The sequence below is a fragment of the Lepidochelys kempii genome, chromosome 8 (assembly GCF_965140265.1).
Source record: "Lepidochelys kempii isolate rLepKem1 chromosome 8, rLepKem1.hap2, whole genome shotgun sequence".
NCBI classification, from domain to species: domain Eukaryota; kingdom Metazoa; phylum Chordata; order Testudines; family Cheloniidae; genus Lepidochelys; species Lepidochelys kempii.
In genome coordinates this window covers 72,568,199-72,587,982 of record NC_133263.1, presented here as the reverse complement: position 1 = coordinate 72,587,982, position 19,784 = coordinate 72,568,199, and the positions used below count along the sequence as shown (strand labels likewise).

Here is a 19,784-nt window from a genome sequence, read left to right as displayed (position 1 = left end):
TGATATTCTGTCTCAGGCGTGATCAGCAGTACATTTCTCCCTAGTCTCACTGCCTCGGCCAAGGTATTACTATTTAGTTACAGCTGGCACAGAATGTGGCTTCCCACGTTTAAGCTGGCAATGGCTGAAGGGAATGTATTACCCCAGAGAATCGATCAGGATGGCTACATATTTGTATCTGGATGCTTAAAGTTGTGGGGCTCTGGCTATCTGAGAAACTGCTTCAGCCTCCTTTCTCTCATGGTAGTTGACTCAGAAGTGTTCAAGCTCATAGTCAGTAGGTGTAAGTGTGGTGGCATGTATTCTTGGCAGCTGTTTAGTTCTTGACTCTGCAACTCTTCTTTCTGGTCTGATAGAGCCCAGGTTGAGTGATCTTCGGGGTACAGTGCAAGACGCATCTCCTTCCTCAGGCATATGTATATATACATATTTAAATATGCACATTGTGGTTTAAGTTTCCAAGACCTAAGTGTGATTCAGGTACATCTAATTTTAATGAAAGATGTATCTAAATCTAGATTGCTCTGAAAATCTCATTTTATACTCTGTTATACAGATATAGGTGGCTTTTTAACATGTGATTGGTTATAACCAAAGGAGGTATATTCTCTTCTGCAGGGAGTTGAAATGGAGAATATATGAGAGAAGGAGAGAGGATGGTAGGAGGGAGATGTAAAGGATCTGTGGTCTGCTGGGGTGCGAAGCAGTGTTCCCTCTAATTTTTCCCACCCATGTGCGGAATGAATTTTGTTATGTGCACCAATATGGAGGTGATGTGTCACACATCACCTTCACATCGAAGCACATAACAAAATTCATGTGGTGGGGGTGAGGCCAAGGAATTTGGAGTGTGGGAGGGGGCTCAGGGCTGGGGCAGAGGGTTGGGGTGCAGGCTCTGGGATGAGGGTTGAGGTGTGAGGGCTCCAGCTGGAGGTGTGGGCTCTGGGGTGAGGCCAGGGATGAGGGGTTGGGGGGAAGGATAGCTCAGTGGTTTGAGCTTCAGCCTGGGTTGTGAGTTCAATCCTTGAGGGGGCCATTTACGGATATGGGGCAAAAATTGGGGATTGGTCCTGCTTTGAGCAGGGGGTTGGACTAGATGACCTCCTGAGGTCCCTTCCAACCCTGATATCCTGTGATTCTATGAGGGATTTGAGGTGCAGGAGGGGGCTCACGGGCTTTGGTGGGGAGAGAGGACCCCCACAGGTTTCTCTCTTTGCAGCAGCAGCACCTGGGCTGGTGGGGAGGCACCTCTCCCCACCACGGCAGCTCTGGGGTTGGAGCTGCAGGATAGGCGCCCATCCCCTGGCCCCAGCAGGTCTGGGCCAGGGGAGGGCCACCCTGGCTGGAGCCTGGCCGCTTTGACTGTGCCGCCCCGCCGCAGCAGGTCTGGGCTTCCCAGCCGTGGTTGGGTCCGGGTCACTCCGGCCGTGCTTGAGGCTGGCCCAAGCCGCACCTCAGCATAGTTTGGAACGGAGGAGGGGCGTCTTGTGCCCCAGCTGCACCAGGTTGGGGGCTGGGGAAGGGGCACCCCTCCACCGACCGCAGCAGGTCCCCAGGCGGTTTCCTTGAGCGCCTGCGCGGTGCTAAATAGGCTGCTACGTAGCCGCGCAGCTTACAGGAAATTTTGATGAGAAGTGAGGAAGAGGGAGAGGATTTATAGGACAAATGACGACAGGTATTCGTGTAATATCCAATTAGTTACAGAAAGACAAGTGAATTTAAAAACAAATTACAGCAATGAATTACCAATTGTTGGTGGAATACAGAGTTGTTGGGCTGGTCTATGCACAGTTTTTGTCCTGATTTAACTAAATGGTATTTAAATCAGTAAAAACTGTGTTAGACAAGTCTTTTGTCTATATGGTGATGTGGCAGAGATGAAAGTAGGGATTGTTGTAGCATACCTGTGAACCTGCATGGAATTTCTTTTGGACTGTAGGTAGGACAAGAATGTGTACAGATGTAACGCATACTCCAGGGGCCCTGGCCTTGGGAAGTCAAGTAATAGTATGTTGCTCTCCGAAGTGAGTTGGCTTCTGTTAGTTATTTTTGGAGCAGATTGGGGATATTGCTATTTGAGGTCAGTGTGTAAGGTAAGATGTCTATTCATAAATGCACTTCCTCTTCACTCATAAGCATAAACAAAATATATGCATGCTGTATTTCACTAAAAAATTATCATATGACAACAGAATATTAATGAAATTCATATCTATCGCTCATGCAAATTGAAATATGTAAATGAGCGATTATTTTTCTGTGCCCTCTCCTTCCCCCCCAATATACTAACTCAAACTCTTAGTATTTTCATCTCTGGAGGCAATGTTTTTTTTGTTTTTTTTTAATGCCTGAAGACACTTTATAGTTGGATTTGCAAGAAACTTACCCTGAAGAAGGATGACTCTAGCTACTGGAATGGCAGTCACTGGTTATTCTGAACCCTTTTTTTTTTGAATGCTGCTGCTACTCCATCATACTACTAGTTTTCAGTTGCCTGTAGATGCTGTTAGAAGCTAAGGGTACACCTACACTTCAATAAAAAACCTGTGGCAGCAAGTCTCAGAGCCTGGTCAATTGACTCAGGCCAGCTGCGGCTCTGCTGTGGGTCTTTTATTGCAATATAGACATACCCTGAGTGTGTCACAGTGGTGTTATGCTCATGGTTTGAAATATGCGCCTAGGCTGAGATGAACTGTGGTAAATGTACAATGTAACTAAAACTACCATTTAACATTTTTCTGCTTTCTTTCATTACAGAAAAAACATGTCTTATGCTCTACTTAACGTAGATATGTATCATCGGTAAATCAAAATCTCTCCCAAGAGTTAACAGAATTTATTTTATAATTATTATATCCCCATCACCAGATTGTAATTAAAAACTGTTTAGATATTAATTGTGTATAGTAAGTAGATGATAATGTTGGCTTTTACTACTGTGTTTGAAATAGAGGGATAGTTTTGTTCATTTGTTGACTGTAGTAACACCGTTCACTTTGTGTTTTGTTTATTTCCATTGTCACAAGAGACTGCAAATTTGAGTAGTGCTTTTAATAAGCCTTCTTTAACCTAAACAAATCTGTTACGTTAGGTACAATAATTGACTTCCAAAAAGTTTCTCTTCTTAAGAGTTAATAAAAAATTGGGCAGACAACTTATGGTTTAGACTTCCAGAAATTTTTTGACAGGTCCTCATGAGGCAATTAATTGCTACCAAGTTTTATGAAGTCCAGTAATAGATTTAAAAAAAAAAAAAGTTTGAGAATTTGCTGCTTATTTCTACTCTTTGCTTCTTAAATGTGGAAAGAGATTTGTACTAGAGTTAAAATATATTATTCTGGAGATGTCAGAAAAATAGTTGACAATAGATTTTTTTGCCAGCCTGACTCGTGGTTAGACTTCTGGGGATTTTGATGACTGTAATGGCCTGATAAAACTAGGAAGGTATGCAACATAACCTCTGGCATTCAGATTAGACACATTTTCAAAGTAATGCGTGTTGGGACACACCATTTTGAAACTAATTATAATATGGGTTCTAAATTAGTTGCAACATTTAAAGCAAAGATCTAGACACTGTGGCTAGTCACTGCACTGCACTTCCTTCTTACCTATAGTTTTGTCCTATAATTTTTGAAAGAACTAAAAGATTTGATTGTATTTGTTGCCCAGTGGTATTATACAGTTACACATTGCCTACATTCCACTTCTTTTAATTTTGATATTTCATATTTACAGTACATGAAGAAATTTATGCTTCTGAAGTTTGTAAATTGCTTTTTGGAGTCGCATATTGAAGGCTTAAGTTGACAGTTGAATCTTTTTTTTTTTTTTTTTGAAAATTTGGTCCTGCATGAGGAATCCCACAATGTCACTTTTACACAGCTGCTTTTCTGGGTAGAACCACACTTTAAATATTTTTCTTCACATCTCTGGTGAAAGGCTGCACTGACGGGTACAGGATGAGATAGGAAGGACAAAACTGAATTTGCAGGCATGAGTGAGGATCATTTAAAAGAGGCTGGGTCTAATAAACTCCATGTTTAAGTAGTTTAAGTAAAATTAGTAGTTCATCAAGTAGTTTGTTCATTCTGTACAGTCTTCCCTTTGTAGGGTAAATACGTAGGGTTAGTGTTCTGGCGTTTACTTAAGACAGATCAGGATTCCGTGAGTTTGAGTTGTTGCTTTGCCAAGTCTGAAATAGCATCCATCTTTCCAAAACAAAAAGAAAAAATCTTGAGAAGTGAGGGACTTGAAAGCCTTCTAGACTCAAAATTGCATGTGCCTAGATCCAGCACTGGTAGAGATGTGGCCTGTGTGTTGTCTATGTTCAGGCATGAGAATGAGCAAGTAATTGCCCTCAAATGAAGCAATGAAAACAGAATCTGAATATATCCAGGTCAGTACAGTGAGTAGCATGGGAATTCACTTTGGATGCAGTGGAAGGGCTGTCTTACAAGCAAACTGAAGTACTATTATATTAGAGTTTTTTTGAGGAACTACCATAGGTTTTTTTTGTTTTTGTTTTGTTTTTAAACTGTGTGTAGTCTATTTAGTAGTAGTAATAACTGAGTTTTTTTTATGATAGCTGCCATCACTAATTACTTTTGTCCATTGCAAACAGAGGTAAAATCCCTCAGTGGAAATATATTGGTGGGCTGATGGCACAGAAGTGCAGATATTTTTTTAAATTCAACTATCCTGTCTTCCATAATTTTGATGTCAAACTATGATATCCTCTCCTTAGCAGATATTGGGGTAGAAATTTAGATCTTCAAAGAGAGAGAGAGAACATTTCAATGAGTTCCATCTTCTATATTTCAGTCATATTTGTATTTGAGAACAGTCATGTAGAGTGAATAATGGAAAGGTTCCATAGCTTCTCTGAATCGCCTTTCAGTTTTGTCTGTTTTAAGTTCATTCTTTTGATCTAATTAAAAATTATTTCCTCTGACAGTGCCAAGACTCTCTGCTGTTTTCTTTTATTAAATTTAAGTCAAATCACGTTGCCAGTTTGAACCCAAAAATGTGTAGAGCAGAATCTAGAATCAACAAGGGTGTGAGGCAAACTAAAATTATTCAGGAATAGTCTGTGTAAATAACTTTGAGAACTAGTGCTCAAAACTGAATAAGCTTAGTGACCGGAATGGCTTGGTGTGTTGTCTAGGATGTTATGGATCTTAGATATGGAATACTTCAGAATGTGTTATATGTTTTGATATTCCTCTTCATATACACATGCATATATAATATATACACTAATATTACAGTTTGGGCTTGATTATATGCATCCTGGTATAAGCATACCACTTAGTATTGTGATATCCTCAGATTAGTTTAGTATGTATTTATTATTTAGAATGAAGAACTATCCAAAATATACAGGATGCTTTTCAAACAGAGGTAGATAATACCTGTCTCAAGGCAGCACAGTCTGAAACATCTTGATTATTATAAAGATTTTGTAAGTAAAGCAGTTTGTGTCCAGTACTCAGAATGGAAACATAGATTTCATGCAGAGTAATATTTGGTGATTCAGTAGCTGGCACTCATCCTTTTTAGTAATGACCCAATGGCCTGGGTTGGTGCTGAGGGCATTGGTGCTATTGGAGATACCTTTGAATTAAGACACAAAAGTGAGGTCCTAACCTATTTTGGACACAAAAAATCCAGTAGCCTTTTAATGATGACATGCAAAGGAGGGGAGGCTTATGTCCTTTTAAATTCATTTTGGCTTATGAGGAAGGCCTGAAAGATTTAAAACAAACACACAAAATCATACTTGTTTTACATTAGACATACTTGTCTGGGTGTTTTTTTCTATCCTGGAAGGAAATGAAACCTGATCACTGAGAGGTGAAATATATATATTTTTAAGTATTTAGGCTGCTTCAGACTTATTTTTAACACCTATTTAACTCAAAATGCTTGGGGGAAAAGGATCCCTCTTTAAGGATTCAACACCAAATCTCCTCTGGTATCTGCGTTCTACATTGAAATCATCCAAAAAGAAGACTAAGAAAAAATAGATGATGTTCTTCTTATTTTTGTGAAGTTTAAACCAAAAAGAAATCCATCCTCCAACCAAAAAAAAAAATTGTTTTCATGGTTCCTTTATGTATTATAAAGAAGTGCAAAACACCACAGTCTGCTTTGAACTGTTTCTAATAGTAGTACTGCCCTAGCACTTTGGTCAAATTCTAATTTCACTATTTGCCTGAATTCCCCATTTAGTTTCAGTGGATAAAATATTAATAACTTCCTGTTCTAAAATATTTCAGAAGTTGTGTACTGTTGGACAGCTCTTGTGGTCCCTGGAGGTTGCATTTCAGCTGTGGATGAAGTGATTGTGTGTATGGAATTATTTGAACTGAGAGATGCTATGTAAATATACTGTATTATCTAGATTTTAATTTTTTTATTTACTGTCACTTTTCTGAAAAGGGAGAATCTCTCAAATCTTAATAGGTTATGTAATGTTCATTTAAAGCTCTCTGAAGGGATTTGCCCTGTCAAACTGATATTTTTAATATCAACATTAAAGATAACAAAAATACAGGGGGAAAAAACTCTTACTGTCTCTTTCTTTTTAGAGAGGATCTGACGAACTTCTTTCAGGCAGTGTACTCAATAGTCCGAACTCTAACATGAGCAGCATGGTAGTTACTGGTAAGTGTTTCAAAGGAGAAATCTAACATTATATCTCAGAATCTTTTCCTGTTTACAAGGGGAAAATAGTAAAATAGATTCCATCCTATTGTACAAGAATAAATTGTTGGCATGCACCAGACTTTAGCAACCCTGTATCTACATTGAAACACTCAACAAATATTTGAAAAGAGTAAACCAATTAAATTAATGGAAATTTACAGATGATGAAACGATTCTTAGGGCTGGGGAATGGATGGGACATGAAAATAATTACACTTTTTAATATGGAATGGGTTATAAAATTCTCTTCAAATTAAGAAGTGATACAGAGCAAACAGTGGCTAACAGGACCCGCTATAGGAATTTAACTTTGTCATGTGTAGGCATCCATTTTTCTGGGCATCCCTGCTGGATTAGCCTGCTCATTTCATAGTAATGGAGTAACTTTATGAATAATTAAAATTCTAATAACTCCTCAGCTAGACTGCCACAGCTCTAGACTCTGATCCTAGTTCACTGCCTTAGTATGGAAGCAGCTTTAGGCTCACAGCAGCACTTCAATGCAGTGTGTGTTAGTGTTTCTTTGTCAAACTGCTGGGGACTCCAAATAAATTGGCTTTTCACTAATTGAAACCTGTTTCCTTTTCTTTATAACTTCCTAACAACTATTTCAGAAAAAAGAAAAGGAGTACTTGTGGCACCTTAGAGACTAACCAATTTATTTGAGCATGAGCTTTCGTGAGCTACAGCTCACTTCATCAGATGTTTACCGTGGAAACTGCAGCAGACTTTATATACACACAGAAATCATGAAACAATACCTCCTCCCACCCCACTGTCCTGCTGGTAATAGCTTATCTAAAGTGATCAACAGGTGGGACATTTCCAGCACAAATCCAGGTTTTCTCACCCTCCACCCCCCCACACAAATTCACTCTCCTGCTGGCACCAGCAGGAGAGTGAATTTGTGTGGGGGGGTGGAGGGTGAGAAAACCTGGATTTGTGCTGGAAATGTCCCACCTGTTGATCACTTTAGATAAGCTATTACCAGCAGGACAGTGGGGTGGGAGGAGGTATTGTTTCATGATTTCTGTGTGTATATAAAGTCTGCTGCAGTTTCCACGGTAAACATCTGATGAAGTGAGCTGTAGCTCACGAAAGCTCATGCTCAAATAAATTGGTTAGTCTCTAAGGTGCCACAAGTACTCCTTTTCTTTTTGCGAATACAGACTAACACGGCTGTTCCTCTGAAACTATTTCAGAGTGTATCTGTCAAAGGAGCTTTGCTCAGCCTACTGTTTTGGCACACCTACCACTTAAGGTCTTTGTCATTCTAGTGGCAGAGTGGTTTAGTTCATACCTCTAATCTGTTAGTGGGTGATCTAAATAGTTGTAATCAAGAAGCCGTAGCTCACCACTTTACTGTCGTTGGTGAATTCTCCCCAGCAGTGCAGCAGGTTGTCTAGTAGCTCCTACTATCAATGGACCATATCATCAGTAATCCTGCAGTAAAAGGTGGCACTTTCCTCCCTGAGTGCTTATGACTGTGGCATAGCTTTAAAACCACTACAGAGAGCCTATACATTATTTTTAGATTAAATAAAGGCTTCTGAACACCAGTGCTTTACCCAGCTCTCCTAGTTTCCTTTTTGCTTCTGGAGGATGTCCCTATTTCTTTTCTAGGTATCCTTGGACACAATAATAGTATGTTTGAGTTAGGAAGTGTCCTGACTTGCCATCTTTTCTTTACAGTCTTTTCCATCTTCTGGGAAAAACTATGATTCCTTCTCCCCTACTCCCAAACTTTCTATGCATTTCCAAGGGAAACATGCATGCCATCCCAACTAAATCCACATTATTTAATCAAAGAAGATTCTGAACAAAAGTGCTATATTACTGTCAAGTTTTACTGCTACATGAGAGTTAATGTCACTTTTCAAATGAGCCAATATTAAAATACAAATTTGAGAGAACTAAATTAGTTTAAATTGACTGCAAAATGGAAATACTTCTTTCTTCCCAAATTGATCCTTCCTCCCAGGCTCTTACAAGGGCCACCAGTTGGTTGTGAAAGATGTTAATGTACTCAAATGGAACAAATGCACTCAAGATTTTTGTTGAAAAATATTCATTTATCACACTATTGGGTTTTAAAAAAAATTATGGTCAGGATTTTAAAATGTGATTTGAGTATCCAACTTAAAACACATAATAGGGCTTAATTTTCAGAGAAATGGGGTTTGGCACTTTGAGAAAATCAGAGCCTTTCAAAGTGTATCAAGGTAGCTATTCAGAATCACTAGTCACTTTTGGAAAATCTGAGCCCATACTTATATTTTACAGTCAAATTAGCTACAAGTTTCAACAAACTGAATAATCTTAACCTGAGCTCTTCTATCATGCCCAGATCCATTGCCCATTCTAATGGAAATGGTAAATATTGGAAAAAGAGGAGGGAACTCTAAAAGAAATAAGCACCCCTAACAAAGATGCTCCTGAATGCATTAATACAATTATGTCATTTTCAACGGAGACTCTTGAAAATATCCTTGGAGAAAACTTTCAGGAATTCATCAAAACGTAACCTGTTTCCTCAGTCCAGCTCTCTTATGAGACATAAGCCTCTGAACAGAAAATATAGACTTACTCCCACATCTTGTCTGGTGAGATCTAATGGACAATTCTTCTGGCTGTATCAAGAGCCAGAGGAAATTTTTCCAGCTTTGCAAGCGAGAGGTCAGTACAGGTTCTTTTTCAACCACTCATAATATAAATGATCAACTAAGGCATAATTAAGCCTAAAAGGGAAACCAAATTCAAATTCTTGACCGGGTCTTTTTAAGGCACGTGTTCGAAATGTCATTTTAAAATGTATTATAGGTCAATAGACTAATAGGTTCCCGTCTAATCTTTCTTCTGGCCTCTCTGCCATTGAATTTATATATATATTTAATAGTATTGTCATGAGTCAGAGATCTGCGATCACACTCAAAGCATCATGAATGTGAAGCCCTTTTATAAAGAGAGAATATAATCCATGATCACTCTATTTGTAAAGGAAGCATGATTTGGAACAGTAGCTACTCAAGAAATGGCTCTACCTTCCTCTTTTACACTGTGTAGTTCTCAAGAACTTCTCTTTCTGATTAGTCCTGGTCTTCATTTTCTACTATTCCTGGGAAACAAGGTGTATTTATGACCTTGTCACTTCCTTCATCAGATTCCATAATACTGTCCAAGCTGATTCTTCATAGAAGAAGAGACGGAAGAGGGCAATTTACATTTCTGTAACCAGGGTCAAAATGCACCTGAAAGCAACTTAGTTCACACAGCCCAAAAAGTCTACCTACCACTAGTACCACAGCCCAAAGAGTCTACCTACCAACAGTGATTCATAATGAGGGGATTTTTTGTTCTTTAAAGCCTTCTCTATCATATCTTCCCTCTCTGGTCCTATACCTTGTAAAGCACTGAAAAACATTTTTGTAAAAATAATAAATAATTGCACGACAAGAAGCAAGAGATCAGATTTTTTTTCACTTAAACTTGTCTAAATTTTTAGATGGGGATTTTCAAAGGAACCCAAGGGAATTAGGCATCCAGCTCCCATTTAATTCAGTGGGACTTGAGCACCAAATTCCCATAGTCTCTTTTGAAAAAATCCCCGTCATAATTCTCTTCAAATAGATGGTGAATGATATGAAAGATACATACCTTCTCTTTCCTTTTAAGGATGTCTGTACTTTTCTCCCATTTTTTCATATTGTCTGGGTGACTTGCAAAGTAAAACAAGGTAAAGAATCTGTAATTCTTATTGCATCACTATTGGTCTCCCAGGCCATCGTCATCCACGATCATGAAGGCATGTCTGTGGAAAAACTTTAACATTTTGCTCTGACCTTGGCAGGTTGAAAATAATAGTTTAGAATCTAAGAGAACGGAGCCAGAAACAACTCTGTTAAACAGTGGTAAACATTCTGCAACCAGAACATACAAAGGAATTGGAGTACTTGGCTTCCAAAGTACACAGACCTTTACCAAAATAGACTTCAAATCAAACACTCTAATTTATGTTCCTTTCAGAAAGGAATTCGTTCTCAGTTGTCCAGAGGTCCAGATCTCTTTATTCCATGTTATTTCTAGTATCAATGCTTTTACACCTACTTCTGCACTCTTGTATCTCCCATTTCCTCAAAGTGTTAGGGTGCAGTTGTCAACCCCAGAAGTGTTTGTATTTCACATAAGCTATATTACTATATCAAAATTAGTTTTTCAAGTGATTTGTGAATCCTTTGGATGAAAAGCACATAACATTTGAGAAGAAAATCCTAGATGCTAGAATAGATTATTTTAAAAGTGAAGACAAGAACTATGAGTTGACCTAACAACCACTACGTATTCTGGAAAGCAGTTTTGTCTTTGCTTAAGATTAAAGGTCAGGGCCCTGAGTTTTTCTAGCAATAGTTGATGACGACATTTACACCTACAGCTGAGAGCTGCACTGTGTGTTAACTTCTCCTGTCAAAAGCACAGATAAAAGCTATTGGAGTAAATGTTGTCCTTCTTCAATTCTGAAGCTGGTGTAAAATGCCATTCTTGTTTCTTATTTTAAATTATTTAGGTTCAGAAGTCTTCGGAGAGCATGAGCCTCCTTCCAGAGTTTATGAAATCATCCTTTTTATATTGAAGTATGGCAGATATTGACTCACAGAACTCTAGGAAATGGACCAGAATGTAAACAAGGAAATACTAGAATTTTACCTCAGTTCTGGGTATTCTGCAGGGCACCATGGTCATCTAGGTCATAAGTCCTGCACTAACTGCTCTTAAACTGGTGTCTCTAACAGTATGCTTCCCTATGCTTTTCACTAGGCAACTAAGAAGGCAGATGTTGCATGCCCAATAAATACTTCCTTAACTGTGTACTTTGCATATGGGGGAAAAAATTGCTCTTATTCTAAGGTTTAACTAGAAAACACGTTTATTTTCTATAGAACAAGGAAACATGCATCTCCTCTGTGGTGTGCTATTTCTCTGCCAAATTTAATCTTCTGAAACTTTATTCCTTTCAACTATAGGGCTGCTCAATAAAAATTGCAGGAATATTTTTATGTATGGAAAAGTATGCCTGTTTTCTAGTTCCTTGTCCTTGGAAACAGCCAAACTGTGTATTTTCTGAAATCTGCAAAAACTTACCTCTCTTCTCCCTCCCCTTGCCCCCCCCCCCCCCCCAATAAATAAATCAGTGGGCAGACACACAGAATGGAAAATTTCAGCTTGAGGGGGTTAAAGTTCCTGAAAGTTGAGTGGACTGGAAACAAGGGATTAGAATGGAAACAGTTATCGAACTTTAACTGTAGCAGTGGCTGCTGCTACTCCTATAATCCAGTGTAGAAAACTCCATCAGTGCAAAACATCTGGAAAAATGTATTGATATTAAACCCACTAAACTTTGGGGAATTAACAATCCAGTGTCTATGGTAAGTTTTAACTCTGTTTTATTAGAGATATGTTTTGATAGATATTTAATTGCATTCACAAAACACTTAGCAATGTGACATACAAGTGATGATGTATATCTTAAAATTCGGTTTAACAATACTAATTTGACATCCTTTATAAGAAGAGATGCATTGTTATAAATTGAATGAATGAATTTATATGTCCTGTTTTTATAAAGCCACAGCTAAACTGACAGTGGTTAACAATAACTTGTTATAAATACAAGTACTTGAGTAACTAAGTTCACAAATAGTAATTTTTAATAGTATCTGCTGGAAGTTTAAAAAAATTACTACCCATCCTAAATTTTGGTGATATATTAGCCAGATTATCATTATGTAGTAATGTAAATGTGGCATTTATGATTGATTATCATACAGATGTGCTTGTGCATACATGTGCATACATTTAAGCTCACAAGCAAAAACTGTTTAAAAATAAGCTTTATTCTTGAAAGTGTGTTTTCAGTGGAATCTAGCTAAAACATGAAGAACTGTAACTTTGTTTATGAAACCTTATATAACGGCAAAAGAGAAAAACCTAAACAGTAAATCTGGAAGTGAATAGTTAAGGGATTTACTGCTTTTTAATGCTACTTAACTCATCTTTATCCCACCTAATTTATATTTCACACCCAACCTTAATTTTGATCCATAACATTGTAAAAATAGATTTAAAGTTCAAAATTCCTATATTAATAGTACTATATTGTATTCATAGGATCCATTTCCAATTCACTATAACATTAACATACCCACAGCTACTCACTGCCAAAATCCCTCCCTGCTAGGTACTACACACAATAGAGATAGAAATGTAGACTTACAGCTTTTATGTCAGTGTGTGTGTAAATCTGTGTGGTTGGCTTAACTGGTAGACATTTACCTCCTTGAGCCAGGAATTCTGACACACCCAACATTCTACTGCTGTCTAATTAACAGTTGTATAAATCGCTGGCCATCTATGTCTTCTAGTAGCTCGTCTACAAACCCACTGCCAGTTATTTCTTTAGATCAATTGGTAGAAATCTATCCTATGAATCTGAAAGTGTGGCATCAAACCCTGTTTGCGATACGTGCTGGAAAAAATAGTCTGTAATTATTTGATTGCATACTATCATAATGCATTTTCTCAAGAGAGCAGAATTAAGGTTACATGGGTAACCTTAATTTTAGCATTTCCCAACTTTGAGTGCCTGACTTTGCAATTGTAATATTCTTAACATATTTTGTGTTTGTAATATATCCAGGGGATCCCCTCTGATTAGCATTTATTTGGAAACAATAGAAGGATAGGTTCTGTGCATCACAACTAGGTGGATTATCTGTGCCTTAGATTTCTCTGTTTTTGTTATCTTGATGTCTGGTAAATTGCTCAATAAGACGCAATTTTCCTATCCTATATAGTTTATTAATGAACTAAAATGAATAATCACAATTATCAGTTAATTAAACAATACCAAATAGGATAATAATTCCTTGTAACTCTTTTAATCTGGTAAAATGGCAGTCTTTGTTTAGCTGTCAGTCACAAAATAGGAGGGCATTTCCATTCTTAGTCCCAATTTATATGACTTTGTTTGTCAAAAACTCACACAGTGAAGATCAATTCACTTCCATGTTAAACATGAAACAGTTAAGGTAAAGAGAACAGTTCGTCAGGATTTAAGCACATAATCTTAATCCATAACATTTAAATGTGAGATTCGTTTTTTTAATTAGAAAAGGTACTTAATTTAGTTTTTGTTCCTGTAGCTGACCTCACATGGGTTTACAAATAATCACACACACTTACTCTCACTTAACTATCAAGTGCCTAATAAGGAGAGAACACCAGACCTTTCTAGGAGTGTTTTCCTGCTAGAAAAAATAAAATCAAAACACATGTGATACTTATAGAAGATTTATTTACATTGTTATGGTTTCATGCATCTTCAGGAAGCTAATAATGGTTAGCTGGTAACATTTTCAACACAGCTTGTTAATGTTGATGGAATTGTTAGAAGCTGATTCCTCGTGGCTATCAAGTCTTAGATTTTACAAGTTATTGGACTCCTGCCCATTGGTTGGTTGCCAGGCAGGGAGTGGAGAAAACATAGGCCTTCTTGGCAAGCGTGGACTGACGTCATATAGCCAGAAGCACTATAGTTTCCTTTTCCTCCAGGTCTTAAAGATGACAGCCTGGCTCATGAAAACCCATCCTTAGAAGTTCTTTGGCAAATCAGAATGTGGCACTGTCACTCTGAAATCTCTGACGTCACGCAATTGGGATTGATTGGGTCAACTTTATGCAAATGAAGAACTTTCCCATTACAGTAAATGTTGGCTTGGAAAGTCCCACAATTAATTATTTTATTTTATTTTGGGAAAAAATGGGCGGGCAGACAGTCATTCTACAGATCAAAAAAGTATTTTGTGATGCATACAGGTAGAGTCAATCAACTTAGGAAAAGTTGACTTTAGATTCTCTGTCAACAAGGTCACCATGTCTCATAAAGTAACTTAAAAATTTCACAAATAACTCAAGTGCAAAGCTGAGCTTAAAAGTTAGAATTAAAATTATTCTTCAGACATACTGGACCTTCTTTATTTCACAGTTGCTGCTGGCAGTTTAACTTCAGACAGGTTTCAGAGTAACAGCCGTGTTAGTCTGTATTCGCAAAAAGAAAAGGAGTACTTGTGGCACCTTAGAGAACAATAACCAATTTATTTGAGCATAAGCTTTCATGAGCTACAGCTCACTTCATCGGATGCATACTGTGGAAAGTGTAGAAGATCTTTTTATATTCACACAAAGCATGAAAAAATACCTCCTCCCACCCCACTCTCCTGCTCGTAATAGCTTATCTAAAGTGACCACTCTCCTTACAATGTGTATGATAATCAAGGTGGGCCATTTCCAGCACTACAAAAAAAAAAAAAAAGGATTCTAGGTGGACTCCTCCTGAAGGTCAAAACAGCAGACTGGACTTCTACATAGAGTGCTTCCGCCGACGTGCACGGGCTGAAATTGTGGAAAAGCAGCATCACTTGCCCCACAACCTCAGCCGTGCGGAAAACGATGCCATCCACAGCCTCAGAAACAATTCTGACATCATAATCAAAAAAGCTGACAAAGGAGGTGCTGTTGTCATCATGAATAGGTCGGAATATGAACAAGAGGCTGCTCGGCAGCTCTCCAACACCACTTTCTACAAGCCATTACCCTCTGATCCCATTGAGAGTTACCAAAAGAAACTACAGCATTTGCTCAAGAAACTCCCTGAAAAAGCACAAGATCAAATCCGCACAGACACACCCCTGGAGCCCCGACTTAGATATTCTATCTACTACCCAAGATCCATAAACCTGGAAATCCTGGGCGCCCCATCATCTCAGGCATTGGCACCCTGACAGCAGGATTATCTGGCTATGTAGACTCCCTCCTCAGGCCCTACGCTACCAGCACTCCCAGCTACCTTTGAGACACCACTGACTTCCTGAGGAAACTACAATCCATCAGTGATCTTCCTGATAACACCATCCTGGCCACTATGGATGTAGAAGCCCTCTACACCAACATTCCACACAAAGATGGACTACAAGCCGTCAAGAACACTATCCCCGATAATGTCACGGCTAACCTGGTGGCTGAACTTTGTGACTTTGTCCTTACCCATAACTATTTTACATTTGGGGACAATGTATACCTTCAGATCAGCGGCACTGCTATGGGTACCCGCATGGCCCCACAGTATGCCAACATTTTTATGGCTGACTTAAAACAACGCTTCCTCAGCTCTCATCCCCTAATACCCCTACTCTACTTCCACTATATTGATGACATCTTCATCATCTGGACCCATGGAAAAGAAGCCCTTGAGGAATTCCACTATGATTTCAACCATTTCCATCCCACCATCAACCTCAGCCTGGTCCAGTCCACACAAGAGATCCACTTCCTGGACAGTACAATGCTAGTAAACGATGGTCACATAAACACCACCCTATACCGGAAACTTACTGACCGCTATTCCTACCTACATGCCTCCAGCTTTCACCCTGACCACACCACACGATCCATTGTCTACAGCCAAGCTCTGCGATACAACCGCATTTGCTCCAACCCCTCAGACAGAGACAAACACCTACAAGATCTCTATCAAGCATTCTTACAACTACAGTACCCACCTGCGGAAGTGAAGAAACAGATTGATAGAGCCAGAAGAGTTCCCAGAAGTCTCCTACTACAGGACAGGCCTAACATAGAAAATAACAGAACGCCACTAGCTGTCACCTTCAGCCCCCAACTAAAACCCCTCCAACGCATTATTAAGGATCTACAACCTATCCTGAAGGATGACCCAACACTCTCACAAATCTTGGGAGACAGCCCAGTCCTTGCCTACAGACAGCCCCCCAACCTGAAGGAAATACTCACCAGCAACCACATACCACACAACAGAACCACTAACCCAGGAACCTATCCTTGCAACAAAGCCCGTTGCCAACTGTGCCCACATATCTATTCAGGGGACTCCATCACAGGGCCTAATAACATCAGCCACACTATCAGAGGCTCATTCACCTGCACATCCACCAATGTGATATATGCCATCATGTGCCAGCAGTGCCCCTCTGCCATGTACATTGGCCAAACTGGACAGTCTCTACGTAAAAGAATAAATGGACACAAATCAGATGTCAAGAATTATAACATTCATAAACCAGTCGGAGAACACTTCAATCTCTCTGGTCACACGACGACAGACTTGAAAGTTGTGATATTACAACAAAAAAACTTCAAATCCAGACTCCAGGGAGAAACTGTTGAATTGCAATTCATTTGCAAATTGGATACAATTAACTTAGGCTTGAATAGAGACTGGTAGTGGCTAAGTCATTATGCAAGGTAACCTATTTCCCCTTGCTTTTTCCTACCCCCTCTCCCCCCCCCAGACGTTCTTGTTAAACCCTGGATTTGTGCTGGAAATGGCCCACCTTGATTATCATACACATTGTAAGGAGAGTGGTCACTTTAGATAAGCTATTACCAGCAGGAGAGTGGGGTGGGAGGAGGTATTTTTTCATGCTTTGTGTGTATATAAAAAGATCTTCTACACTTTCCACAGTATGCATCCAATGAAGTGAGCTGTAGCTCACGAAAGCTTATGCTCAAATAAATTGGTTAGTCTCTAAGGTGCCACAAGTACTCCTTTTCTAACTTCAGACAGCATTTTTTATTCAAAAATCTGGATGAAAGATAAAACTATAAACTCTAAAAAGTAGTCTTTTTAAACAAAATTTCCAGTTGTTGGTACAGTAGTTATATAGGCTCTGTTGTGATTACAAGTGGATGCCTTGAAATATTGCTAATGGTCTGTGAAGATCACCAGTTTGAATCCAGCCTGGTTCTGTAGGGACTGAAAGTTACTGTATAATGGATGTTGTGTGACTGTGTTCCAACTCCTAAATCATAAACTCATCACCATGCTTTTTACTGACCAATTCAGATAAGCCAGGAACTGCATGGGCAGCTATTTACCTGTAAAGAAAGTAGTTCCAGATCAGGTTGAGGCATGTTAGCAAGGCAGTGTATATGGGAAGTTTACTCTGCCACTGTGCTATAGAGAAGCAGAGGACTTCATTACCAGGGCTGGAAACTTGTAGGAATGCTAAATCTATATACATTTTTTAAGATGAAGTGTAGAGTGTTATGCACAGTACTGGTAAATATACACATTATTTAATGGACTGATTTACATGAAGTGTTTGTGTGACCATGACTAAGTGTCCATAATGTTTTCCCCAAAATGTGGCAACCTGAAACGTTAAGTGGCTCTAGAAAGTCTGGGTACATTACAGAGGTGACTGTAGTGAGTCCATAATGAAGTCTACAATAAAATTTGAAATTATAGGAGAGATTAAATCCGTTTTCTTTTATGTTTGGTATTTCACTGCTGAGCTTGGTGTCAACACCGCTTCTGAGACTTGAGACTGAATTTTCAGGAAAGTTAAAAGTAAATCTGTTCACTAGCTCAAGTTAGCAATCAAAAATTATTTCTTTTTGAAATTTAGACTTGCAGTCTCAGCTCCTTTTCCGTTTCTTCTAAGTCAGTGGTTCCCAACCTTTTCTCTGCCATGGCACACCTTGAGCTCCAGGGGCTCTTCCTCATCCTGGCTTGTGGCTGACAGTGGATAGGGGAGGGGCAGAGGAGCTGATCTGTTGCTCATACAGAAGGGGAGGGTGAGCTCTGATTGCTCTGCCCCTGGAGGAGGTGGGGCAGTGAGGCAGCTTCGCCAGCCTTGTTCTCACTTGCAGTTTTTCAAAAAATTCCGTGGCACACCTGTTCGGACCTGATGGCACACCAGTTGGGAAACATTGCTCTAAGTATGCTAAGTGTCTTGGACGTGACACTTAAAACTTCAGGGCCATGTATCTCTTTTAGATATAAACTAATTATGACGGGATCCCCAGGGTGCAGCCAGGGAAAGTGGGACTGCTGTGCCCCCTTTAACTCTTTCCAGTCTGGGCTGTCTCTCACAATGCCTTGCTAGTGACAAGCAGCAAGTCCCTCTAGGTGCTATGATCACTCAGCACAACCGCATGTAGAGCCCCCCCATCCCAGCTAGGTTGTATGAATGCTCCCTGAGCCACTCATGAATCACATAGAGAAAGGCATCGGCTGAATCCCACCTGCTCCCACTACCTCAGCAATATATCATCTTGCATTGCTGAAGATGAGCGGTGCAAATTTATTAATTGGTTCACCGCTTCATCAGTGGAAAGTGGATATACACCAGCCTTTGCAAACCTGAGTACATTTGCCACACACTTCAGGCAAACTCACTGGTAAAGATAAACAGTAAAATAAGTTTATTGACTACAAATGATAGATTTTAAGTGATAAGCAAAAAGTCAGAGTTAGGTACCAAAATAAAATAAAATATAAGCACGCAGTCTAAACTCTCAACTTTATTAGACTGGGCAACATCTAGATTAAGCAGTTTTTCTCACCCCACTGGATATTGCAGTTCATAGTACACAGATTTCACCCTTGAAACCTGGGCCAGTCTCCTCTGTTGGAGTCTTCAAGTCTTCTCAGTGTCCTTGTTGCTTGCAGCATAGGTGGGGGAAGGGGAGGCCAAGCATGTGGCCACTGTGTTCTGTTTTATACCCTTAGTCCATGTGCTTGTAGAACACAAGTACAGGCATGTTTCATGGGCATTGCTGAGTCTCCCAAGCAAGGTTGAGCAATTCCCCTGATGTGGCCTCCTGCAGATGAGTCATTGTATTGTAGCTCCCTTGCTGAACAATGGCTGGTGATGTCTGTTCAACAGCACCCACCTTGCTGTTGGTTACCTACCTTGTCAATCTGCGTGCCTCCCAATCACCCAGCATATTTTAGTGAAAATCATACAACACAATTCTTATAATTTCAAATACATTGGCGATACACATATTTAAATATGATCTGCTGAAAGACACTGTTCTAACCTTTCCCCTGATACCTCACATGGCATGCTTTATATGCAATATTACAATTACATGCAGATGAGGAATATAGGGGTTACAAGACGCTCCTCCAAGGTATAGTAGATCACACTAATTTTATTTAACTATTAGATATTTGCATTGTTTAGTTTCAGGTT

The 19,784-nt window shown here is 39.3% G+C and overlaps 1 protein-coding gene across 6 annotated transcripts in view; it reads left to right on the top strand.

Annotated features, from left to right (window-relative positions):
- Nucleotides 1-19,784, top strand: part of PTBP2 (polypyrimidine tract binding protein 2) — an 89,113-nt gene that overhangs the window by 21,846 nt on the left and 47,483 nt on the right. For 5 of the 6 annotated variants that reach the window (XM_073356969.1, XM_073356968.1, XM_073356967.1 and 2 more), the window contains one exon: nt 6,594-6,669. The exons of the other annotated variant lie outside the window; for it this stretch is intronic. In XM_073356969.1, coding sequence (XP_073213070.1) covers nt 6,594-6,669 — 76 coding nt within the window. The remainder of the gene's footprint in view (nt 1-6,593; nt 6,670-19,784) is intronic. 6 annotated transcript variants of the gene reach the window in all.